Raw genomic sequence first — 24504 nt, 5'->3', positions numbered from 1 at the left:
ACTTTGTATCACGTCACACGAAACCGCTGAAATGGGATGACTTGGAAAACTCGAACGGCTGTTTATTAATCGAACCCAATCTAGAAAAAACAATAGGTGCCCAGGATGTAAGATGAGGAATGAAGATGGAAGGGTAATTGGATTTGGCAAACAAAAGGGAAACGAAGTGGAGACAGCAAGCACCTTCCCCAAGTCAGTGAAGTCAGAGTGTATCTAGAGTACCGAAAGAAACAGTCACATGGTGTTGTCTTCGCATCGCAGTCGAAGGCAGCATTTGCATGGTGAGGAAGGAGGTGATGGCGGATTGAGTCTATCGAGGCGAAACATTGAAAATGAGGTCTCTGGGACGAGTTCGAGAAAAGAGGCGTGGACCAAAACGTTCTACAAGTGGTTAATCACAATCGATGGGGATGTTGATATCTCGAGTGATAGGGGATACCGGAGGATACCAGAGGTTACGAATTATGCGTTCTTTTGTGGTGGAAGACTGCGGACTGTAAAGCACACGCGGCACCTTTCCGTGCTGGTTGGGATGCTGATAGCGGCACCGATGGTGCTTTTTTCTGTATTCGAAGCGAACGAGCTGTGGAATACAGCTTATGGGTATAAGCCTATGGTGTTTTTTTTCTACTATTTCTGGGCCATGGGGTTTTCCTTTTTCATAAGAACGGCGACCAGCGATCCGGGCGTACTACCAAAGAATATTCACCTCAGTCAAGGCTCCAACCCCGGGCAGATCCCTCAGGAATATCGCAACATCATTCACTTGCCAACCCCAGATACCGAGAAGAATCCCAATTCCAAAATCGAACTGAAGTACTGTGTTGCCTGCAGAATATGGCGGCCTCCGCGCGCATCACACTGTTCAACATGCGGAGTGTGTGTCGAAGTTCATGACCACCATTGCATCTGGGTCAACAACTGTATTGGGAAGAGGAACTATAGGTATTTCATCATCTTTATTTCGGGCCTTGTGTTAGCAGCCGTATTCCTGATCGCAAACACAATCATACATATCAGCCGCCACAATGGCCGCGCGTCCGAGATACCAGTCACGATACTTTTACTGACTTATGGAACCGTCTTTATATGGTACCCAGTGATCCTGTTGCTATATCACATCGCCATGGCAGGCACTCAGCAAACGACAAGAGAATTTCTCAAACGTGTCGAAATGACCAATCCTGTTTTCGCCAAGATTACCACAAATGAGGATAATCCATTCGATACAGGTTCTTTCCTGCGTAATTTAGGTGGACTCATGCTCCAATGCAGAGGATTAAGTTATGTTAACACAAGAGAAAAAAACGAGCCTGGTGACTGGAGATACATCAAGGTTCCCCAACCGCACACTTTTGAGAGAGTGAATTTCAGCACAACCTTGTACCCCCCTCCATTGCCAGCATAGATGGATCATACTGTCTTCACATTCGGTATTTATAACACTGTCTGTGTCGCATGTGAAGTAGCATGTGACACAGTGTCACGAGACCTAAAAGCCGAAGACGGTGATTTCGGTTTTCGAAAAATGTGAAAAATTTCGCATGCTGCTCATAATAAGAAAAGAAACTATCCTTAAAAGAAGGTTGACTTCACAAAAGTATATAAGAGTCATAACAATTTCTCAAAGATAAAATCTGGAGTCCGTAGCGTGTTCATTATTCGTGTTTTACTCCATGGGCCATTAATACTGAACAAATGAGATTATTCAAAAATTCATATTCTTTTGAATACCCATGGGACCAGGTCACAGCAGCTAACTGGAAAAAATATCCTAACGAGGTATCGACTCATGTTATTGCAGTCGATGTTTTAAAAAGGGAGCTTATTGACAATGGACAGAAACTTGTCTCCGAGAGGCTGATAACGGTGAAACAGGGGGTTCCAAAGTGGATCATGATGGCCATGGGAGGAACAAATGTTAGTTATGTGCGTGAAGTTTCAGTAGTTGATTTGGCCAATAGAAGCTTGACGTTGAGAAGCTGTAATATGAGCTACTCGAATATCTTAAAAGTTTACGAAACTGTCAAATATAATCCACACCCGGAAGATCCTGTTAATAAAACACTCTTTGAACAGGAGGCACAGATTACAGCTTACGGCGCCTTCACCAAGATTTGTAACAAAATGGAAGAATGGTCTGTGCAAAGGTTTCATGATAATGCATTAAAGGGGAAGAAAGGGTTTGACTCAGTTCTAGAAGTTTTTGACAAACACTGGGTTCAACGCGAGAAATATGTGGATGATCTAGGCAATTCTATAGTGGGTAAAGTAGCAGATACTGTTGAAGACATCAAGACCACGGCTGAAGAAATGTTAAAGGAAACTGAAATGAAATCTAATTCCATTTTGACTCGTCATTATGACTCTATCAAAAATGCATTCAAAAGGAATGAAAATATGTGAGTGAAGCTAAAAAATTCACATAATGGCACGAGACTAGGCCAAAGGAAAATAGGGATAAAAAGGTCTGTAAATAGTAATCAATTGCATATATATATTCGATTTGTAGTTAGTATTAATTAACTTGAACACAAATACTAAGACATCAAAAGAGCTTGCTGGTTTTTTTTCTTTTTCTTTTCGTACTCTATCGTGAAGATCTCATCTCATCGCTGCTCATCCTGAAAAAATTTGAAATAAGTAGCCTTAAAGAAAAAAAACGGTGATTGAGATCGACTGAAGACTTTTGAGTGAGTAGTGGCTGATTTCTTGGTTGAGGAACGTTGATATATTATGAGTGCAAATGAAGGATCAGAAAATACAGATTTAGAGAAAACCTTACATCATCTGCTTACTACAGACACACATCAGGAGCAGGAGCAGGAGCAGGAGCAGGAGCAGGAGCCGGAGCAGGAGCAAGACCAAGACCAAGACCAAGACCAAGACCAAGAACAAGACCAAGACCCAGAAAAGGAACAACAACTGGAGAAAGAAGGTCAGATACACAATGTAGCAGATACTGATCCTGAAGACTTTGATGTAAAATACCCAGAAATAGATAATGAGGATATTCAGTGCTCCGATATTGGTATTTTAGATTCGGACATAATGCAGGGAAAGCATTTGACATTGGAGAGTCTATTGGAGTCTGGTGACAGTATGATGTTTGATCTAGATGATACTCCAAAAAAGAGACTGTCAAATGAAATAGACGTTGACCAAGATTTTGAAGCTTCTAACAAAAGGAAAAAGCTCGATACTGCAGCGTACGAGCAATTGCTTTCACCAGCATCATTGTCACCATTGTCTACAGACGGCAATACAAATACAAACAATAATAGCATTTTATCAAAGATAGCTGAAGTAAAATCAGTCGATTCTTATACCAATGATTTCACTATAGAACAGATCAAGGAAATGAAGAAAAGAATTATCAATACCCATAAATTATTTTTGAATTTTAATCTCCTTAAAGACAGTTACTCAAAAACCTGTGTCGAATTCAAAAAAGTTTTGAATATTTTGAAAGATAGTGAAATCCACAGATCACATTTGCTGAAGGAAAATCAAGAACTAACACTCAAGCTAGATGCTCTGACAAAATAATCTAAAAACTGCATTCTGTATATATAGATCGTTTATATAAACCCTATTTAATCTGCATTCAAATAAAAAAAATAGAGAACCATCACCATTATTACGAATAAGAAAAAAAAGATGAGATCGGAGACTTTGAATTAAAAAAATACGTAAAATTGACTATGAAATAGATTATTCAAATATTAATTTTAAGCTTCGGTCTTGAAAGTGTAAACAGAGTGACACTTACCACAGTAGTATCTACCACTGTGGTTGGCTAAGAAAACACCAGCACCACAACGTTGACATTCTCTTCTCAACTTGGTAACCTTACCTTCAGAATCAACATTGTAGTAACCCAAGATGGCCATCTTGACGTTCTTGTGCTTGTGTCTGATCTTCTTTGGGGTGGTGTAAACCTTCTTCTTTCTCTTCTTACCACCACCTCTCAATCTCAAAACCAAGTGCAAGGTGGATTCCTTTTGGATGTTGTAGTCAGACAAAGTTCTGCCATCTTCCAATTGCTTACCAGCAAAGATCAGTCTTTGTTGATCAGGTGGAATACCCTCCTTGTCTTGGATCTTTGACTTGACATTGTCAATGGTGTCAGAAGATTCAACTTCCAAGGTAATAGTCTTACCTGTTAAAGTCTTGACGAAAATTTGCATCTTGGCTTGTCAGCAACAGATAATATGCTTCTTTCTCACCAAACAATATACAGTTCTATTAAGAATAAAATACTTGATAAAACTTTGAAAGATCGGTAATGAATAGCTATGACGACTCTTTCTTATCCCCACATCAATGACAGTTTGTCAACATCTGGATACAGTCTATGATGCGAGCGAGATCTTGTTTGCCACTTTTTTTTTGCGATGGTCGAACGACATAAAACATTTGACGACGCGGAACGCGCGCCGTGAAAAAAACAGGACGTTAAAAACCCAGAGCTATATCAATTATTACTGCGGATGTTTGGGCTTAAAGACATTTCCAACAGTCACAAAATGTTTAGTGCTGTAAAAACAGTATGGCGACTATACTACTAAAGATATATATCAGATGTCTAGTTCGCTGCCAGCATCACTGTCACTGTATCGAGCATATTGAGGTCCGTCACTCTCCCGTGTCCTACGGCTTTCTGTTCCGTCTTCATGCTTCGGTTGAAGAGACACAAGCCCCGCTCGCTCTAATAGGTTTTCCAGTTTTGTGGTGGGGAAACCATTGGGATCGTTACCTAGTTTTGCAAACCCAATTGATCTAAAACGCTCCTGGCCCTCTTTATAGCCCATTAAAAATGGCAGAACTTTAATTTTAAGCTTTTCGACTAAGAATGGACAATTTTCAACACTTATTTTTACGAACTTGGTTGTAAGGTACTTTCTCGCCAATATTTCTAGTTTGTCATTCATGTACTGACATTTGCTGAATTTTTCTACCATAAAATGGACAACCAGCTTTGGGCATTTGGACGATAAACTAAGTAGTTGAGACTCTCCATCCAATTCTTGTAGTCTGCCGTAATTTTTCTCCCTGACGTTCTTCTCAACTAATTTAAAATGGTCTGATATCTCTTGCATCCTTTTCTCTCTGTATAGCTGTAAGAACGGGTCGTTGTTTCCATCGTTCTCCAAGTCATCTAGTATTTCGCTCAAGTGAGTCTGATCTTCTTCTTCTTGGCGGCCATTTTCGTGCGTCGAGTCCAAATCATCGATCAGCCTCGAGTTATACTGTTGTATTGGATCAGACATGTCAGATGAGAGCTATGTTTTTCATTTTGATTGTATTGAATCCCACGAGACATCACTAACGTTCTTGTTTTACAGTAGGTGTTTATGGAAAAAAGACAGAGTTGAACCCTTATTACTTCACAAATGAAATTCGAAAACGAGAAATAAAAGATAACTGGAGGTACTTTTAGCGTCGCGTGCCCATTGAGATGAACTCTATATATGAATTAGATTCCAAATGGCGCAAATTGCTAACGTCGAATAATTTTTTAGGTGGCCTGACTGTTAATGAGTTTGTGGAACAACTAAGTAGAGATCATTCTATCAAGGGCCGAAGTGGATCGAACGCTCCAAAGACAGCTTTCGAATCGCTAGATCCCAAACCCTACATTAGAACGTTTGAGTTTATACTTAAAGAGCTGAATTCATTGAGTGGAGAATCCTCCGAAAGGAAACATCAGTTGGCTGAACAAGTTTCTCATCAAGAAATCGAACATGCCCAAAGCGTCATTGCATTATCAGCTAATCTGAAACATATGATGGGAAGATATGATCAACTCGACCACCAATTAACATCGGTGAATCAGGTGGTTAGCCCCCTAGGCGAGAAATTAGAGATCGCGATCAGAAAGAAGAAAGCATACATCAAATCAGTTGAGTTAATTACACAATATCACGAATTTTATGCCAACGGTGGATCAAGTTATTTGGAGACATTAAGATTGTCATCCAACTGGCTAAAGAAAACACAAGCAGCAATTCTTGTGAAAAATTTATTGGTACTTGCGTTCAAAGTGGAAACTAGTTCAATCAAGAGAACGGTTGAAGTCGCAAAGCTTATCGAAGAATATTCGGAGGTCATGGAAAAGAATTTATTGGAAAGTTTCAACAATGCATACAGAGATAACAATTTCACCCAGTTGAATGAAATTGCGCTTATTTTGAATCAATTTAACGGAGGAGTTAATGTGATCCATAGTTTCATCAATCAGCACGCTTACTTCATTGATTCGGATCAAGTCCATAGAGATGAAACAACCGATATTTTCTTAGACGAAGATTTCAAACAGAGATTGATTGACCCTAGTTTGCACGGTGTCGTTTTCGAAAAGTCTATGGTTCAGCTATTAAATGATGTTGAGAGAGTCGTTAAAAATGAATCTAAAGTGGTAAAAAGGGTCTTTGAGGAAAGAGCTCCACAAGTTATTCAGTTGTTTATGCAAAGAATATTTGCCCAAAAAATTGAGGCAAAAATTGATCATCTGCTGGCAGCATCTCAATCACTATCGAATCTTGCTTATGTCAGGATGCTGCATGCACTCTATTCACTATTAGGTCAGTTTATCAAAGATCTATCAGAATTTTTCCAATTACTCGAGATAGATGTAGATAATGTGTTGACCGCCTCACTTGAACAGTCCTATTCTGAACTCTTCTCGAAATATCTATATGACAGAACAAAATACTTTGACGTTGAAAAGAAAAGTTTAGAAACAATTCTTTTTGAGAAAACAGCGAACTTCAATATGAAGTATGAAAGATCAACACGTTCGAGAGCCCTAGCGAACAGGCTAACCAGTTCTTTAGAAAATGGCTTAGAGATAAATGGCTTGGCCACAACATCAAGCAGTAAACTATCCCAGCTGAACAGCTTTTTCAAAAGTCACATTGATAAAGATCGTTTAGGTATCAACAGAGTCAACTCGCTTAACCGCTCGAATACTTTAAGCAATCGTGATCCAAACCAAAGCGTGATATCCAATCAGGAAACAGCCGACCTAAGCTCGACTGATGATGATGGATTCAATTTACAAAATGCAGATGCCATGCTGAAATGCGTAGTTGAATCCATAGCAAGGGTTATGGAGCTTGCATCAAGCAAAGCTGGAAATTATAGCTTTGAATTACTTGAAGTAATGCTGATTGGTATTGTTAGCTCTTATGTTGATACGGCACTGGAAGCAGCATACTCAGAATCATCTAAATCAGACGTCGCAAAACCACAAGTTATCCAGTTAGGCTTCTTGAGATACATATCTCTCAGTACAGATATTTTAAGCTTAACATCCGCATCTGTGAAAGCTATATTTCTGCCCCTATTGAATAACTCGCCAGCAATCAAAAGCAAGATCGTTGTGATTACGAATAATCAAATCACGCGATGTGAACTTCTTATAAACATAACTCTAGAAGAAGTATGCCGTGTAATACTAACAAAATTCTCCAATTGTTTGGCTAAACAAAAAAAGAAAGACTTTAGCCCTAAGTCGCAAGAGTTATTAGATCATGACACTTTGCCAGCTGTAGAGATTGTAGGAATGCTGAATTCACTTTATTCGCAGGTAACGTTATATTTGAAAGGAGAAAATTTGGTGTCATTTTTAGAAAAAATAGGGGAAGGACTGTACTCATTATTACTAGATCATTACATGAAATTTCAAGTTAGTTCAGCCGGGGGTATTATTGTTACCAAAGATATAATTGGTTACCAGACCGCAATCGAATCATGGGGCATCGCTGCGTTAAATGAGGCTTTCTCCACATTAAGGGAACTAGCGAACCTGTTTACGGTGCAATCTGATTTACTAGATTCATTGACGAAAGAAGGTCAACTGGCAGAAGTAAGCCGGGATATCATTTCAGCGTACGTATCAAACAGGGAGGATTTCAGCCAGGACAGTTTCATAGCTGGCGTCAGAATGAATTTAAAACAACACATTTGAAAAGAGGTCATGAAGTTGGATAATAAAATTTTCAATTCTATAGTACGTATAATAGAAAAGCGATAAAGGCACATCTCGATGCAAGTCAAATGCTTGCGTAATAATATGAGAAAACACATAACACCATGATGGACAGTATGGCTGCGTTTAATAGTACATTTCCGGATTTAGGGGTCTCCTGTACAGTGTACACAGATGATGCACTTTGGACAGAAGATTTGGAACTCACAGGTAGTGGCAAGGCTGAAACTGATTTGCTGTGGCCTCTTCCCATTTTATTAGCAACCAACTTATTGAAAGACTTTGGAAAAATGCACATGTAGACCAACCAACCAATGGTGAATAGCAGCATTAAGGCATACATCGTAAGCGGCTTATATGGGTCAGGCAAATAACAAATATCTGTTTCAAAGGATGTTGTGGACGACCTAGATGAATCTTCCAGGGGATTGTGAAGAGATAGTAATTGTATTGCCGGTCTTTCTATACCCATATTCATGGCACATGATTTCACAGTTATCTCTTCTGCAGATTTCGTTATACCATCCGAATGGTATGAATGTGTGATATGACAGTAGTCGTGGTCATCGCCGGAAAATAAAATAACAGGCGTTACCATGGATAAAACTTCTTGAGATAGTTCTAAGTCTATAACCGTTTGATATTGCTCACCTTGTTGGAGAGGAAAATTCTTTTTTGATTCTCTAAGATTGCCACATTTTTGCTGTTCCGGATTCCTGTAAAGAGGAACATGAGAGAGCAGGATCTTCGGCAATGGATGGTCCCCTGTGGCAAAGTCATTCAAAAAACTCTTTGGCACAGCTGAAACGTCCGGATTTGCCTCGTCTGATAAAGATATTGTATCTAATAAGACAAAGGTGTGATTGCCGATATCATAAAATGATGATGGTTCCCCGAAATATGTCGAAAATCTGTCAAGACTTTCTTCCCTTATTGTATTTCCAAATCCAATATCGTGATTCCCAGGAATCGACATGATTGTTCGGCTTGAAGGAACCTTGGGGAATATTTCATTGAATCTTACGTACTCCCCTAGCCACTCTTCATCGGCCCACTCTCTACCGCCATCAAAAAGGTCACCCAAAAAGAAATTTGTATCTGGTTCTAAAAGATACTGCACATATTTCCAGTTTTTCTTATGGTATGTGTCTAAGATTACGCGAGTGAAATAATTGATGATCCATGGTCTATTGGGGTATGAGTGAGCATCCATTATTTGAGGATCGGCAAACAATCCAACTCTGTGAGAATTCACATCACTTGGCCACTTCTCCCACTTCGACCATTCGCATCTTTTTATTACTCGTTTCACTACAGTTCGCTCATAATAATTGATCAGCATGATCCACATACACAGTAGCATAAATAGATGCCTCCAATAGAATTTCCATTTTGGTCGGGTGGCACCTTTCTTTCTGGGTGACGCTGTATGAAGGGCATCATCCTCTTTATAAAGAGGGAGTTTCTCCTTGACTCGTGTCCTAAATTTCATCTTGCCAACAACAGCCTATCACTTGTTGTTTACCTTTCAACTCCTCGCAAAGTCCTGAAGAGGTTCTGTTGTTTTGCATACACCCTCAAAAGTTTTGATATTTCGTGATTCTTGGAGAAACGACTCGCGCGCTAAGTATTTATAAAAAGAGAAGCAGATTGATGATGTAAAAAGGGAAATCGATACGTATTATATATAACAGGGCTCCCTAGTAGGCTGGCTATGGCACGAACATCTAATGTGATTCGATCTCTTCGCTCCACAAACGCTGTGAAAAATCTCGAGGAAAAATATGATTTCGACGTTGATGAGTTTAAAATCGCACCAACAAAATCTTTGAAGATAATTAGTAGAGGACTACCAAAAAGTGCCAAAACGCCACTTGATGATTCCCTGACAACACAAGGTAATGAGGAGGTAGATGCATTGGATGGACTGGAAGATACGACAAGATCTATCACAAATATGATTTTGGAAATTGAAGATCATCAGCTTAACCAGCAAAATGCCAAAGATCGAGAAGATAGTCTACCTGATGATATTTTTCAGGGATTTCATAAGAAAATGCTTAAACAGGAAAACCGTATGCTCGAGACAGAGTTGATGCAAGGGGAAAATGAGGCAGAGAGGTTACACTTGTTGTATGAAAAACTTGACTTGGCAACATGGCTTACTACACTCCGAAAGATCACGGTCATAACAGATCTCGATGATGATAATGAAATTTCAAGAAAAAAGGAACAGACTCAGAAATATATTAAATCTGTCTTGGAAAAATTTGAGATAATGAAAACCCGCTGTAATGTTTTAGCAAGAAATTATAAAACTGGTAAACTGGATCCCTCAAGAGACTGGCCAAAGCTTTATAAAAAGATTGATAGAAAGCTGTTGATTAATTACCGCAGCTCGTCTGACGAAGATGAGGAGGACATGGATGTGGAAGATATTAAACAGCATCGGCGCCAAAAGAGGAGGAAACAATTTCGAGGCTCGTTGATCATTCAGTTGACAGCCACTCCAAAAGCGCCGCTTACAAAATATGCCATTGTAGCCGAACCTCTCATTCCACCATATGTAATCAGAGTATCAAAAGAAGAAAGGAAGCGATGGAATAGAAGTATGGAAAGTGCGCCGGCCAAATTCGAATACTACGCTCAACTTCCAAATCAGATTGCGGTAGCCAAACGCAAATTTTCCATGCCATTGTACCTAAAAGCTGATAAAATCATGGCCCAAGGAGAACCCTCCATGTGCCTTGAATCCCAAAATGACTCACATTTGAGACTTCCTGTAAAGAGAATCTCAATCAAAGTAAATAGTCGCAATCTTGAAAGCCTTCCGAAGAAGCTTAGCCCTCCTAGTCTCCTTCCGACCGTTCATACACCACCTATGAGAAGAAAAAGGAGAAGGCAGGAATGAGACTTTTCTCCATGAATCCCCTTCATGCATTTGAATGATTATCATACTCTGTCAATTTTTCTTCTATCATTGGATCACTGGTCATTGCAATCAAATTAGGAATGAAAGACATTTCTGAATTCTGAACTGTGAGCTCCTTATTTTTGAGCTCGAAATCTTCTTGCACATTGACCATGGACTCCGGCTTAATGCCATATAGCAGTATAAGATAAGACCTCACTTCTCGTAAGCATTTTTCAACTGTAGCGACATTTATTAATGAATCATCAGCCTTTTTCTTCGAGTTTTCAACTAAAGTATCGGTTATTGCCTCCCGAAACTGTTCAGATGCCAAATCTATTTCCCAAAGCAATAGCACTATTTCATGTTGTGTGATGGTTTGAAACGTGCACAAATTTGAAACAAGAAATATTATGGCATCTTTTGTCTCCATATCGCACTGGGTGCCCATAATATGATCAAAATGGATTTTGAGAACTCTTAGAACGGTCTTGAAAAACTTTGACGAGTACTTTTTACCGCTATCGACAATTGTTTTCACCTTATACAAGAACGTATTGTTTTTGTAGAAAAATTCTTTCTCTAGTGTTTTGGAGTACTCAAGGCAAAGTTTTATACCCTGCGAAATACCTGCAAAGACCATAGTCTCGTATCGTTGGAATACTTCGTTCATTATTTCTTCAGCTACAAAGCTCATGTATGCATTCGTGGACCCTACTAACGCTATTATGGTAGGGATGCAGTGCGATGGGTTTGTATATCCATATTGCAACACTAATTTCAGTAGCCTCACTGCAACCAATGAGCTTCTTATGTCCTCTAAAAGACATATTTGTAGTACGCTTTTTAAAAACCGAGTCACTAATGCCGAACATATGCCGTCATTGACAGTTTCTGCCTTTCTTTCGTGAAGGACTTTTGCTTTTAACGCTTTATTTGACGAAACAGAACTTTTGACACCAACTTTCTTGATCGATTTTCTCTCCTCTAAAGTGAAGAAATCGTAAAGACTCTCCAGTATCACAAGTTTTACATCCATCTGCCCTTCTTCTAGCTCCTTGTCAAGAAGCTCTAATACTAGCTTCGAATTAAACAACTTAGGATGCGCGCAGCAAAGCTGTGAGAGGTTTTTTATAGCCATTCTCCTAATAAGATGAGGTATTCCTTCTCGTGATAGTACAAGTAAGCACTTGGCTACATATGCATAAACTGATTCATCGTCATTGACAAATTGAGGTTTTTGACTTTTGCCGCCAAAGTTGCAAAATCGAGCAAATCCAGTAGCTAGATATAGGAGTCGTTGAAGTTTTCCTTCAACTGCGATAACCGTATGCATGTTTGCCTGCTTGATATATGGATTTAAATGCTGAAAGCAGGAAGAGCATGCCCTTGTTAATCTGGAAATATCTCCTCTTTTGTTGGAAACGTGCCATATTAAAGGCATTGCTTGATCAATTTCTTTTACGTTCATCCTTGGCAGTCTGCTAAGCAGTGTGGTTTCTAATTCGTAAAGAAATTTCGGCTTGAAGCTTCCCAAGTTCTCAACTGTATTTTTGAAAACAAGAAGAATATAATAGTGGAGATCGGATGAGAAATCAGAATGTAAATATGGATAAAGTGCAATAATGTGATCTTTAGTGATGAAAGAAACATAACAGTCGCTGAATTTTGCTAAGAGGTTGAGATAATCTGTGCGTGCACCTTCTTGTTCCCTCGATTTGGAGTCTGTTTCCTGAACATCTACGATGTACTGGACCAAAATATTCGTCAATTGATTTAGGCATCGAATAATGGAATTGTATCTGGCAGGTGTATGCATTGCTTTATTCAACAAAAAAAAATTCAAAAACCACTCAAAATGCTGAGCACCCTTTTCATTAACGTTTGAGACTCCTGACATCACAGAAATGACATCTTTACAAATTTCCACTTGCACCTCAGATGACTCTTCACTCGCTATTGGTAATATCCATTTCTCAAGTAACACACTCTTCGCCATCTCTATAATTGCATCTTCTTCATCCTCAATCTTTAATAAGATTTTTGAAGCCACAAATACCTTAATCTCTCTGTCTCTAGAATCGTCATATATCTTTTTGTTCATTCTGAGAACGTGCTTCCTAACTGATATACTTTCGTGATCATAGTTCATATTGATTTGCTTGTAAAACTCTACGGAAGAAGATCCAGTGCCGATCAAATCTAGAATTGCGTCTATTACAGAAGCGGACGATTCCGAAAGTGCCTTTTCTATTGTGTTTTTCACCCTTGGACTCGATAAAATATTTTGGTCCCTACTAGCTAGCATGGAAAGACACTTGATGGCCGTTGATCTGACCTTTATCTTCTCACTTCCCAGTAGACACAATACAGTTTTCAAATATGCTTCGTAAAGATTCAAGAGTTCTAAAGTATGCAGAACGGAGTTATAATGATATTGAATGTCTCCAAAATTGCAGTTTCTTTTATCAGTGTAATTAGATAGTTCTGATATCTCAAAGCTGCTTGCAATCTTTTCCATAATTAATTGACCAACCTTGGTGTTTTCCTCCTTTTCTTCCTTTGTATATCCCCATAAACTGAGAAGCACTCCCAGTCTTTGATGCCAGAGGATTTCTGTTGCAGATCTTCGACTAGAATTCAAGACGGTGAAGTTAAGGCATTCCTGAAAAGAATTCAAATATTGAGGAAGGAGATCGGGATAGTTGCATAGTTGAATGGAATTGCTACCTTGATTTGGCAATGTCTTACATTTGATATCAAAAATGGATGCACCCACACTTCCTACCATTTGCAGAACAACTGTCTCGATATTGGCAGATTGCTGATTACTGGAGTTTAGCACTAGCAGAAGTTTTTTCATTATACCGCTAAGTAAGTACTGGGAAAGGGACCAGGTTGGATATGGGAGTAAAGCTATCAAATCTTGGATATAGTTTTCCAAAGAATGACGATGCTTCGCAAAACTGTGGATACATTTGTGAAGAATAGTCTCACTGATCCGATTGGTGTAATATTCCAAGTAATGATTACTCTTTTTGTATTTTTCTTCTAATAGATCAATGAAATTCTCATCGTTCTTGGATATACTCCGACATGATTCATAAGAGTTCAGTAACTCAAGCATAGATATTATTGTAAACGTAAAATCTGTGACATAAGTTTCAGAGTCAATTTTTTTTAAGCGCCTTTGCGTCCTCTTCGTAGGCAGCCGCTCAATGTTTGTGACTAGTTCCTCAATTATAAACTCTCTCTGATCTGGAAAAAGACTGAATACCGTCACCAGAATCTCTGTGCTTATAGATCTTATGTTTTCTTTATAAGTTTGAACTTGCAAATTTGCAGATGATTCAAAGTCATTGCTCATTAGCATGTTGCAAATTGAATAAACGATTCTAGTCATTAACCCCTCGTCGATGGATGGTCTTTTCTTCAGAAAACCGGAAAATGAACTTATTGATCCACAGAGAGATATCAACTGGTCCTTAACTGTTCCACAATCTTTTGCCTTTTCCTTCAGGTTTTCGAAAGCCTCATTAATGAAGTTTGTGGGTGCCAACACATATTCATCCTTCAACAGCCGTCTGTCATTGTTTTCAGATTGTAGAATTATAAAGATAGCGGTGCATGATAAATGTGAAACACTACTCAGCACATCATTACTTCGTTGACGTTCAAATGCGGATGAAATCTTAATATTTTCAACCAAAACTTCAAGTAATTTAACCAAAATTTCAACTTCGACTTTATTCCAAGAGTTTGGGATAGCGACTATATTCTTAAGTGTCATTTGAAGTGTGGTAAGAAACTTTTCACTCAAAACGTATATATTATCACCTACAGGAATCCAAGTCTCGATCTTGCTCATACTTGTTGCAGGACCCTCATTAATACATTCGACCAAACCGTGTAAGTTAGAAATGTATTGGGCTCCCAATTCCAGATTATTGACTGTGACTGTGGATCCTACATGAGATCGCTTGTTCGCCGTAAATGATCCCAAGTCTAGACAGGTGTCTGGCCCTGGTTTCTTCTCCTCCAGATACTTGCGTTTGACACTACTCTGATTGTTCTCGACAGGCAGAGACCTTATATCCTCACTTTCAACCTCACAATTGGTGAGATCAAGGCATGATTTAGCAATAGATGAAAGGCCATCGAATAAACTTTTTTTTTGCCCTTCCGTATTCCCGTTGTGCGAAAGAGCCTTTGGTCTTTTGAATACCAGCTTTTCCTGATTAATATGAGCTATAGTATCCAGGGGGATACCAGTGGTTTGTACTGTGCCCATAGTAGATGAGGTGATTGTGTCCAAATCGCTCGATCGTACTAAAGAAGCTATGAGTGGAGAATCAATCATTGCAGATAAGCCATCTTTGGGTACTAGATGGTTAAGTCCTACATTAGAAAGTGATTCTAAAATGTTTTTGGGCAAGTTTGTGTTCTCGCCTGGGTATTTTGACATAGCCGCCCACTTGTTTGTATGACTTTGTAGAGTAGTATGTATCCAAAACGAATGCGAGACGGTCTGTCTTATAAACTTATACGAATCTACCACAATAACGGGAGTCTTGAAGCAGCTGTACACACGATGCACCAACTTATTTTTGTTGTCTACTCTTCAACTGAATTGACGTTGAAAGATTTTAATTTCGTTCGGGGGCGGTATATGTTGAAAGCTATAAAATAGAGCGATGCGCTCTACAGCATAAGCAAAGGTCACGGAATAGGCCCGAAGAAGTCATCCATAAAATGGCATCCATAAAATCTCTTCCTATCTTTTACGAATGTAGCAACTACTTCATTGTGAATAAGCCTTATGGAATGTTCTCTCAGCCTGGTGACCTTAATGCCTGGTTCAGACATTATCCTCACAGACACAGGCCACCGGTTGTTTTAGATCAATTAATACAAGAACGTGGTTCATCAGATAAGTTTGCGTCAGAATGGAGAACGGTGCATCGTCTTGATGCTTGCGTTACCGGAGGAATGCTCATAGCCAGAAATAAGAATGCTGCGATTCAATTCAGTAAGAACTTGAGGAAGGGCGGTTATAAAGGTTTCAAACTGACAAGAAGATATGTGGCGCTGGTAAATGGAAAAATTGCTGAAAAGTATTTGCCAGATGAGGGATTGATATCTTGCCTTGGCATGACCTCCAAATATAAGAGGTTCGACGAAAACTGTATGGTTTTGGAGTTGGTAACTGGAGGAAAGCGTCAAATTAGAAGACATATGTCAGAAGCAGTTGGAACCCCGATTCTCAATGATGCTAAATTCGGTGGATTACAGATAGTTGAGGCAAATCCAGAGCAGATTGCATTGCACTCTGCCTCGATTCACACCATGATAGGATTACAAACAAGAAAGCATCTGATACCGATGATTTATAACAATAATGGGGTCCTTTGGGATTCGAAGTATCTTCATAAAGATGGAACTTTCATTGAAGAAATCCGAAAAGTTTTATTGGAAGAATGGAATAGTATCTGACTGAGAATGTATAATACATATACTTGGACTTCTTAGTGATTTAATAACTACGTTGACCTTACACGGCAACTGACATCGAACCTAGTGGACCATCTACTAGAGATGTCCTCCAGATGCTTCTAGTAGTTGTTCATGCATTCCAGTTGACAAGATGCCTCCACTGACTTCACTAGTTGTAAAAGCCGATCAACTTTTGCTTGGTATTTATGGGTTGGCTTTCGATTTAATCTGTGCTATCAAGAGTGAGAAGGTGTGCTAAAGTGCAATCCAGCATTTTGAATATCAATACCTTGTTACATCTTTTATCTTTGCATAGCACATCTACCCACTCTTTAGTGTCACATTTTTTCAACCCCAGCCACAGGTCGATTCTATATAGTTTTATAACAGCCCATAAACTATCTGAGCATTCCACTTTTAGCTTTTCAAAAGCTTCTCCAGTGAGTATTATCGTGGCTGGACCAAGGCGGTTATCATTAGGGAAAAGCATTTGTCTGAGGGATAAGAACAGCTTCTCCATTCTATGTTGGTTAATTAAAAAATCCTCGAGAGCTCCAGAAAATAAACGATGAAAAACACCGTCTAGTGTCTTGGATTTTGAACCCCATAACTGTAATGTCTTGCCAACTGTGCAAAGATAAGGTCGCCTAGCGGGTAGTTTTAAGATGTCATTGGAAATGAATGTAAATATATACCTGTAGGTGAGCGGTAGAGAGTTTTTGACTCTGAAACCATCACCGCGACCCAAATGCAATAAATTCTGAACGAACTTCTTCAAGACCCTGTAAAATCGAGGAATTGCAGAAATTGACCATTTATTCTGCCGTTTCTTTGCAGCAAAATGTCGGCTCAATATACCCCGAGATATAGTAGAGATTGCCTTTATTATATAGTAAGGTTCAATAATCTTGTCCGTGAGCTTTTCAAACAAAAGGATATCGAAAAAGGAATCCAGGAATGAAGCTTGCAAGAGAGATCCATTTTCCAATTCTCTCTTTATCACATGCGTTATAGCCATTGGATAGTAGTCCTTTGGATAGTTAATCAACTCGCAATAGCGGTCAAGAACATTCTCATTCATCATAGCTTTCCTCATTGATCTAATGTGATTGGATAATAATATGGGTATGTCGTCAGCGATAAGAGATTCGTAGTCTATTTTCCATGTTTTAATGCGAAGTAATGCATCTTGAAGTGTAAGAAATAATTGAGATAGAAACTGTTCATCTGAAGTTGGGATCTTCGTTCCATACCATGAACTGATAAAATTTTTCAAAACTAAGGCGAAAAGGGCATGGCATGCTAGATCCGCACTGTTATCTATCTTCCAAATTTCATTGTTCATCTTATCGGGATAAATGGAACAGCATAGTTCTTTGAGATACACGGTACTATTTTTTATAGCATTACTATGAAATGGTACGTTGGAACTATATTCACCAGCTTGTTGCAAATGGTAATCTCTATCGCGAGGTGATAGTAATGTCGACGATCTAGAAATTGGTTGAACATTAGATGATTCTTTCGAGTGCTTCAGAAGATCATGCCGCTGAAATTTTGGTACTAGGGAAGAGCTCGTGTTGTACAAAATAGCAGACATATTGTCAATTGGTTCCTGCTTTATGCCTTTGTCCGTCCCGAATCTTTGTATAACTTTCCATTTGTTTTGTGTGTGGAGTCTATAAGGCTTTAATAACCGAAGTTGCTATATGTTGTGTCAACTCATGTTTGAATAAAAAAAAGACTCAAAAGGACAAAGCCTTGATGCTCAGCGAAGAGCTCAAATCAGTACTTGAAGATCCTAACATTTTCCATTACCAACACCTGTGGTTAAAAGAGGATAACGCCGAGCAAAGAGACGTATTGGAGCTGTTTGCATTCGGCAGTTTTAATGATCTGAATTCTCATTCTCAATTGGCTTCACGACTCACCGAGCTAATGTTGATGAAATTGAGAAAGCAGACTATCATATCTTTAAGTGAAAGCTACAGAGAGGTTTCATATGACATGATACGCAAAAGCTGCCAAATGAACGATTCACACGATATTGAGGTAATGCTAATTCAATTGCGTGACATATTACAAATACGGCTCGATTCCGTAAAAGAGACTGTTACCTTCACTCAGTGTCACAATTGCAGAGATGTGTATACTCATGAAAGAGATCTACGAGTTGTTAACGAGGGAAATATAGTCACAAAAGACAAGCTTCTAAAAAATTTGAATTCTTGGAAGCGTAAATTGCTTGACGATATTTTGAGTGTGTAAACCCCCAATGATTATCGCAAAAGAAGCGCAATAAATATGTGATTGATATGTGATGTGATATGTAAGTGACATATATGAAATAAATAAGAGTAACGCATAGGCTCGAGTGATGATCGCCTCGAAAAACAGGATTTGCTTTCCAATCGGCTTTCTGTTTGCCGCTAATTAGTTGGAGCAGCATACCTATTTCTGTTTCTCTTCCTCCTTTTTACTAGTCCATAAATTGGTGACAACCCCTACCAATCCATTTTCTTCGGTTTCCAATTTGTAAATGCCAATAGCAGATATCAATGATCCAAGAGTCAGCAAATACATCGCATAGTTGAAATTCTTACCATAAACTCTCTTGGGAATATAATCGATAATACACGATTGAAACCCGACATATACGTGTCCCAGTAACACGGATGCCAACAATGAATCCGCGACAGTCATAAACGAGCCACCAGTGGCCAAAGGCAATGTCACCAATGGAACCATCGCGACTGCCAGCACTCTCTCAAAGTCCCAGTGAACTGATCCATGCAGCTTATCCGGAGGAGGTGGCACATATGCGTCATTAGGAGTACCGGTGACACCGCCCGGTTTTTGGGGAAGCGTAGACAAAAACGGAATGGTTAAGCTTCTTTTCGAGCTTGAATGAAATGCAGCTCGGTTCAATGAGCACCTCAAAAGCGACTTGGAAAACATTATATTTGCTCTAATATCTTTGTGCTACCTTTGTGCTACCTTTGTGCTGTGGAAAGTGCAATATTCGGCTATACTGTACGGTGCAATTCACTACTATTCCTTGGAAATCTATTACTGCTCCCGGTGCTATCAAACTTCGAAATTTACGTATCGAAAACCCAGATGCACTCGTCGTTGCAATGCCAGAAGTATTATATATTCATTACAAACATATTGTTCACTCTTATAAAACTCTCCGTTATCACCATCCTAGGCATCACCCCGCGCGTCTAAGCAGCCCGGACATTTTCGGAGCCGAGATTTTTCATCAGTTTGTTAAGGCACGTGAAAGTCAGGTGCTTACGTATCTACGATGGCTTGCGTTTTTGTTTTAGTCATCACGTGTGACGAATATGGATATGACACATTTTGGAGATGTGGATGTGATGAGAACTAGAATGATACCTAGAAGCTATTAAATTTCAATTATGGGTGAAAAACTATTAGGATTCAGAGTTTCAGGTATCTGTCGAAGGTTATAGCTTGTGTCACAAGATATCTTAGGGTTTAGTATATTCAAGAATGCTTCGTCGTGCGGTGTTGGGACTAGGCACCAAGAGATTTCTGAGTAAAGCTAGAAATGATATTCCAGTAACCAGAACGTCAGTACTCGCCAATGGGCTGACAGTGGCCTCCGAAAGCATGCCGGAGATGTCGAGCGCAACGGTGGGTATTTTTGTGGATGCTGGCTCTAGAGCAGAAAACGCACAAAACAACGGCACGGCACATTTCCTAGAACACCTTGCTTTCAAAGGCACCCAGAATAGAACACAGACAGGAATCGAACTTGAAATCGAGAACATCGGCTCTCACTTGAATGCATACACATCAAGGGAAAACACAGTGTACTATGCCAAAAGCTTGGAGGAGGACATACCCAAGGCTGTTGACATACTGAGCGATATCCTAACGAGGTCAGTCCTTGACCCAAAAGCGATCGAAAGGGAAAGAGACGTGATTATAAGGGAGAGTGAAGAAGTTGACAAGATGTACGATGAAGTAGTGTTCGACCATCTTCATGAAATCGCCTATAAGGGCCAACCACTGGGCAGGACCATCTTGGGACCTATCAAAAATATCAAATCAATAACCAGGAAAAACTTGAAGGACTATATTTCGAGAAACTACAGGGGTGATAGAATGGTTCTAGCTGGTGCTGGAGCAGTAGACCATGAAAAGTTGGTTCAATACGCTCAAAAGTACTTTGGACACATTCCAAAAGCGGAGTTTCCAGTACCGTTGGGATCGCCTCGTGGCCCTTTACCTGTATTCAATAGAGGTGAAAGACTGATACAAGAGAACACTTTGCCAACAACACACATTGCCATCGCCTTGGAAGGCGTATCTTGGTCCGCACCCGATTATTTCGTGGCATTAGCCGCACAGGCTATCGTTGGTAATTGGGATAGGGCCCTGGGAACGGGAACAAACTCCCCATCAACTTTGGCTGTTGAAGCTTCCAATAATGGCACTTTGGCGAATTCTTACATGTCTTTTTCAACTTCTTATGCGGACACCGGGTTATGGGGAATGTATATCGTACTTGATTCGGCTCAACATGACGCTAGAAAAATCATTGATGCTATAACACGGGAATGGCGCAGAATTATGTCTGGAAATATTTCAGATGGTGAAGTCAACAGATCAAAGGCACAGTTGAAAGCAGCTTTGTTGCTGTCATTGGATGGATCTACAGCAATTGTTGAAGATATGGGAAGGCAAATCGTTACTACTGGTAAACGTCTCTCCCCTGAAGAGGTTTTTGAGAAAGTAGACAAGATCACAAAGGAAGATATAGTTATGTGGGCAAACTATAGGCTTAAAGACAAACCTATTTCGATTGCAGCTCTTGGAAACATGACAACTGTTCCGAGTGTTGCATACATAGAAAAAGGTTTAAATCTTTAAAGTCGGATTGGCAGTTTTATACATATATTTAACATAAATACGTAATCTCGCATTTGTCGAACAAGATTGGAAGTCTTGAGAAAGTTCTACTTCAGCAGTTCTTCTACGATTTTATTAACAGTTGCGTTATCAGTTGGATCTAGGGACTTAATTCCCAGCCTTCTTAGAGCATCGATAACTTTCTCCTTCTCAAATCCTTGAGATTCAAATTCTTCCACCACATTTGGATCAATTCCATACAGCTGCGCTTCGTCTACTTGTTTTTGTCCCACAGTACTACCATTTGCTACTGCATATAATTTCGTCCATAATGCAGCAGTCTTGTTAAATGATTCTCTATCCCGCAGATAGTGCTGCGCAACTTCAGCATCCTGAGGATCGTTAGGCTCAGGTGATTGCAAAAGTGCTTGTAACGATATTAGCGCAGACTTTAGAGTAATAACAGGTGACCACGCATTCTTAAGTATATCAAGACAGATTGCACCAGTTACCGAAGAAATATTTGGATGATATACTTTTGTATCAAATTTCATTTTGGGGGGCTTAAATGGATACTCCATGGGCACTTCAATATCAACGAGAAATATGCCACCTTCATATGGTGTTCCAGGAGGACCTTGAAATGAACCCTTTAAATGTTCAATGTCAGACTCATTCACGAACTCCAACTTGATATTTGCCGCTGGGTCATCTTTCACCGCTAGCAATTCCTTCATAATTCTCTTGGCTCTTGACATCTTGTTTATTAGGACAAATTGTAATATTTATTGGAAGCTGACCTAGTTATAATATTTTTAAAATTCTTTCTTGAAAAACTTTAGTGCTGACTTGAATGAAGTAAATGTGTGTTATCCGCAATGTAGATCATACTCTGATTGCCAAGGTGAACCACTTTTTCACCATATTGTCCTTCAAGGAACGTTAATTGTGATTTTTTTGGCTACTCATAATAAAGAGGGCTGAAAGAGTTGGCTCGGACTATCTTAATAGCCCTGATTCTTTACGAAGAAAAAATATTACTAGGATGACTATTTCATGTTACTATTACAAATGTGTTGTATGCATAACGGTGTGCACTGTATATATATATGCATCAGGTGTCCGTCAATTCGTCCTTTTCCCCATTTCCGTTTTGGCCGAAAACGTCTGTTTCTTCTTCTTCTTCCTCTTGGTCGATATCTTTGAATACGCTTTCCTTTGGCATACGCTTCATTATTTCTGGTCTATCGAAAAGAGGACCTATCTTACTGATCCATCTTTGTCTTTTGTCCAATAATGCTTTTAAGCTGGAATTAGCGGCCTTCTGCTGAGCTGCTTGAGACGATGTACTATTCACGACCATCGATGAACCAGATGTATGATGCTTCTTTCTCTTCTTGGGTACCCGGATTCTTTTAATGTACGCTTGATCTACTTGCTTATCTAAATCATCTAAAATCGATGAATACTCCTGCCATGCCAGTCGTCTCTCTACCAGTGATACAAGAGCAGCTTTTCTCTTTTGATTTTTTGTAGTGACCTGTTTTAGGGAGTTCTGCAGTTCTCTAAGTTCTGCACTGATCTCGTCATCTTCTCTGCCAGTCAACCAATCTGGATCATCTCCGTTTGGGTTGTTTTCATCCTTCGGCAAATTTATATATATCCCAACAAATTTCAATTCCCTTTTCAGTCTTTCCTCAAAAGTTGGATAATCGATATTGACACTGTTGAATTTCCATAATTGCGGATTTGGTAAACTGCTTGTGGTTCCTCTGTACAAGTTTTTTGAAGGTTCATCAATCTCACTCATTGGTGTATTAGCAGTCTCTACACTAACACTTGTGTCGTGGATGGCTGCGTCATCGGGAGCAGGATTCTTTGGTAATGACTGTGCATTTTCCTCCTTGACTTCAACTGAATGGTCACCATTACTTCCGTTATTGCCATTATCACTATTCCTCTCGGGTTTGCCCTCATCACGCATTATTGCTGATAGCAATCTTGATACGAACGGCCCGCAAGATATATCTTCAGTCTCTAATGTGGCGTCATTAATCTCAGAGGCATTTTTTCTTGGCAATATACTTGTGGGATCATTCAAAGGAGGAGGGGAAATGTTTGCCATATTTTGATGGTTGTCTTCTTTTAACCATGTCTCAGCATATAGAGGGCCCAATTTGGGTACGATATATGGAGTGATTTCTGGGTCGTAAGTCTTGTCAACTTGTAAGTTTAAGGGCATAATATACTTATTCTTCAAAAATTTGATATCATCATCATTTAGTTCACGAAATATACTCTCAACAGACGATAGGAAAGTATTAAACTGAATTTGGTTTGTAGGTTTCGGATGTGAAAAATCCATATCAGGCGGTTCGCCAGGCAGCAAATCCTTCAAGTTATCCGTTGGGTAACTTGCAACATCGTATTTTTTCTTCAAATAATCTTCTCCGGTATTTTTCAGGCCCTTCTCATTGAAAAGTCCCAACGCAGCGGCCGCCAAGGGCAACGTCTGTGAAACAACAAATTCAGATTTTGGATTTTTTACAGAAGGATCATTTTCCATCTTATCTATATCTGCTCCATCTTGCGAATCTGTTTTTAGCTTCTTTTTGGTTGTAATTTCCTCAGTATTTTCCTTCACGTCATTTACTTCATCAAAAATATCATCTTCATCTTCATCGTTATGAAAACTTCTCCTCTTCCTCTTAGATATTGGAGGTTGGTCTTTAGACTCACCTTCATCATTTGAAGATGGCGCAAGATGTTCTTGTTCATCCTTTGTATTCGTATCATTGGCAGCCGCCACAGGAGTTGCGTTAGACTCACTTGTATCCGCAATTGAATTTTTTTGACTCAAGTAATGCGGTACCACATCATTGTTTTCCTCTTTCGCATTTGATTTTTCCTCTTTCTGAGCTAAATCTCTTTGTCCATCCCGTATTTTTCTAAGCGTCTCAATTGTTTGTTGATCACTGTTGGCAATGGCCTCCACAGAAGACCGCAATCTTTCCAATTGACTCTGCAAATCAAGTAAAGCAGATTTGTTCAAAATGTTTCTAACGTTTTTCCCATTCAGCATCCCAATGTCACGCTCGAACGTCAAATTTAGTGTCTTGAGTATTGATGACAATAACTTTGATGGAGGCTCCACAACATTTTCTTCCCTGTGAGCTTGATCCCTTGGACCTTTTCCCCGTCTCGCTATTTTTTGAGGCAT

General features: G+C 39.4%; 16 protein-coding genes across 16 annotated transcripts; 8 read left to right on the top strand and 8 right to left on the bottom strand.

Moving 5' to 3' along the window:
- Positions 1–238: 238 nt before the first annotated feature.
- Positions 239–1408, top strand: ERF2 (palmitoyltransferase ERF2; the record flags this gene model as incomplete). The annotated part of the gene is made up of 1 exon (XM_037289752.1): positions 239–1408. The coding sequence occupies one exon, from the start codon at positions 239–241 to the stop codon at positions 1406–1408; it is 1170 nt and encodes a 389-aa protein (XP_037145647.1).
- A 290-nt stretch (positions 1409–1698) lies between these two features.
- On the top strand, positions 1699–2406 carry HG535_0F04330 (PRELI/slowmo family protein; the record flags this gene model as incomplete). The annotated part of the gene is made up of 1 exon (XM_037289751.1): positions 1699–2406. The coding sequence occupies one exon, from the start codon at positions 1699–1701 to the stop codon at positions 2404–2406; it is 708 nt and encodes a 235-aa protein (XP_037145646.1).
- Positions 2407–2736: 330 nt separating this feature from the next.
- Positions 2737–3549, top strand: ATC1 (Atc1p; the record flags this gene model as incomplete). Its single annotated transcript, XM_037289750.1, has 1 exon — positions 2737–3549. One exon carries the CDS (start codon positions 2737–2739, stop codon positions 3547–3549), a length of 813 nt encoding a protein of 270 aa, XP_037145645.1.
- Positions 3550–3731: 182 nt separating this feature from the next.
- RPS31 (ubiquitin-40S ribosomal protein eS31 RPS31 fusion protein) lies at positions 3732–4190 on the bottom strand (the record flags this gene model as incomplete). The annotated part of the gene is made up of 1 exon (XM_037289749.1): positions 3732–4190. One exon carries the CDS (start codon positions 4188–4190, stop codon positions 3732–3734), a length of 459 nt encoding a protein of 152 aa, XP_037145644.1.
- Positions 4191–4580: 390 nt separating this feature from the next.
- PLP1 (Plp1p) lies at positions 4581–5273 on the bottom strand (the record flags this gene model as incomplete). The annotated part of the gene is made up of 1 exon (XM_037289748.1): positions 4581–5273. The coding sequence occupies one exon, from the start codon at positions 5271–5273 to the stop codon at positions 4581–4583; it is 693 nt and encodes a 230-aa protein (XP_037145643.1).
- A 188-nt stretch (positions 5274–5461) lies between these two features.
- SEC10 (exocyst subunit SEC10) lies at positions 5462–7975 on the top strand (the record flags this gene model as incomplete). Its single annotated transcript, XM_037289747.1, has 1 exon — positions 5462–7975. The coding sequence occupies one exon, from the start codon at positions 5462–5464 to the stop codon at positions 7973–7975; it is 2514 nt and encodes an 837-aa protein (XP_037145642.1).
- Positions 7976–8060: 85 nt separating this feature from the next.
- Positions 8061–9488, bottom strand: CDC1 (putative lipid phosphatase CDC1; the record flags this gene model as incomplete). The annotated part of the gene is made up of 1 exon (XM_037289746.1): positions 8061–9488. One exon carries the CDS (start codon positions 9486–9488, stop codon positions 8061–8063), a length of 1428 nt encoding a protein of 475 aa, XP_037145641.1.
- Positions 9489–9710: 222 nt separating this feature from the next.
- Positions 9711–10907, top strand: SAS4 (Sas4p; the record flags this gene model as incomplete). The annotated part of the gene is made up of 1 exon (XM_037289745.1): positions 9711–10907. One exon carries the CDS (start codon positions 9711–9713, stop codon positions 10905–10907), a length of 1197 nt encoding a protein of 398 aa, XP_037145640.1.
- Positions 10908–10929: 22 nt separating this feature from the next.
- SCC2 (cohesin-loading factor complex subunit SCC2) lies at positions 10930–15372 on the bottom strand (the record flags this gene model as incomplete). The annotated part of the gene is made up of 1 exon (XM_037289744.1): positions 10930–15372. The coding sequence occupies one exon, from the start codon at positions 15370–15372 to the stop codon at positions 10930–10932; it is 4443 nt and encodes a 1480-aa protein (XP_037145639.1).
- Positions 15373–15659: 287 nt separating this feature from the next.
- Positions 15660–16400, top strand: PUS5 (pseudouridine synthase PUS5; the record flags this gene model as incomplete). The annotated part of the gene is made up of 1 exon (XM_037289743.1): positions 15660–16400. The coding sequence occupies one exon, from the start codon at positions 15660–15662 to the stop codon at positions 16398–16400; it is 741 nt and encodes a 246-aa protein (XP_037145638.1).
- A 223-nt stretch (positions 16401–16623) lies between these two features.
- NVJ3 (Nvj3p) lies at positions 16624–18000 on the bottom strand (the record flags this gene model as incomplete). The annotated part of the gene is made up of 1 exon (XM_037289742.1): positions 16624–18000. One exon carries the CDS (start codon positions 17998–18000, stop codon positions 16624–16626), a length of 1377 nt encoding a protein of 458 aa, XP_037145637.1.
- Positions 18001–18164: 164 nt separating this feature from the next.
- CSN9 (Csn9p) lies at positions 18165–18668 on the top strand (the record flags this gene model as incomplete). Its single annotated transcript, XM_037289741.1, has 1 exon — positions 18165–18668. The coding sequence occupies one exon, from the start codon at positions 18165–18167 to the stop codon at positions 18666–18668; it is 504 nt and encodes a 167-aa protein (XP_037145636.1).
- Positions 18669–18851: 183 nt separating this feature from the next.
- On the bottom strand, positions 18852–19358 carry HG535_0F04220 (CybS family protein; the record flags this gene model as incomplete). Its single annotated transcript, XM_037289740.1, has 1 exon — positions 18852–19358. The coding sequence occupies one exon, from the start codon at positions 19356–19358 to the stop codon at positions 18852–18854; it is 507 nt and encodes a 168-aa protein (XP_037145635.1).
- Positions 19359–19919: 561 nt separating this feature from the next.
- On the top strand, positions 19920–21305 carry MAS1 (mitochondrial processing peptidase; the record flags this gene model as incomplete). Its single annotated transcript, XM_037289739.1, has 1 exon — positions 19920–21305. One exon carries the CDS (start codon positions 19920–19922, stop codon positions 21303–21305), a length of 1386 nt encoding a protein of 461 aa, XP_037145634.1.
- An 86-nt stretch (positions 21306–21391) lies between these two features.
- UBC1 (E2 ubiquitin-conjugating protein UBC1) lies at positions 21392–22042 on the bottom strand (the record flags this gene model as incomplete). The annotated part of the gene is made up of 1 exon (XM_037289738.1): positions 21392–22042. One exon carries the CDS (start codon positions 22040–22042, stop codon positions 21392–21394), a length of 651 nt encoding a protein of 216 aa, XP_037145633.1.
- Positions 22043–22398: 356 nt separating this feature from the next.
- Positions 22399–24504, bottom strand: NGG1 (histone acetyltransferase NGG1; the record flags this gene model as incomplete). Its single annotated transcript, XM_037289737.1, has 1 exon — positions 22399–24504. The coding sequence occupies one exon, from the start codon at positions 24502–24504 to the stop codon at positions 22399–22401; it is 2106 nt and encodes a 701-aa protein (XP_037145632.1).

The sequence above is a fragment of the Zygotorulaspora mrakii genome, chromosome 6 (assembly GCF_013402915.1).
Source record: "Zygotorulaspora mrakii chromosome 6, complete sequence".
NCBI lineage: Eukaryota > Fungi > Ascomycota > Saccharomycetes > Saccharomycetales > Saccharomycetaceae > Zygotorulaspora > Zygotorulaspora mrakii.
This window is presented reverse-complemented; position numbering and strand designations above follow the sequence as displayed.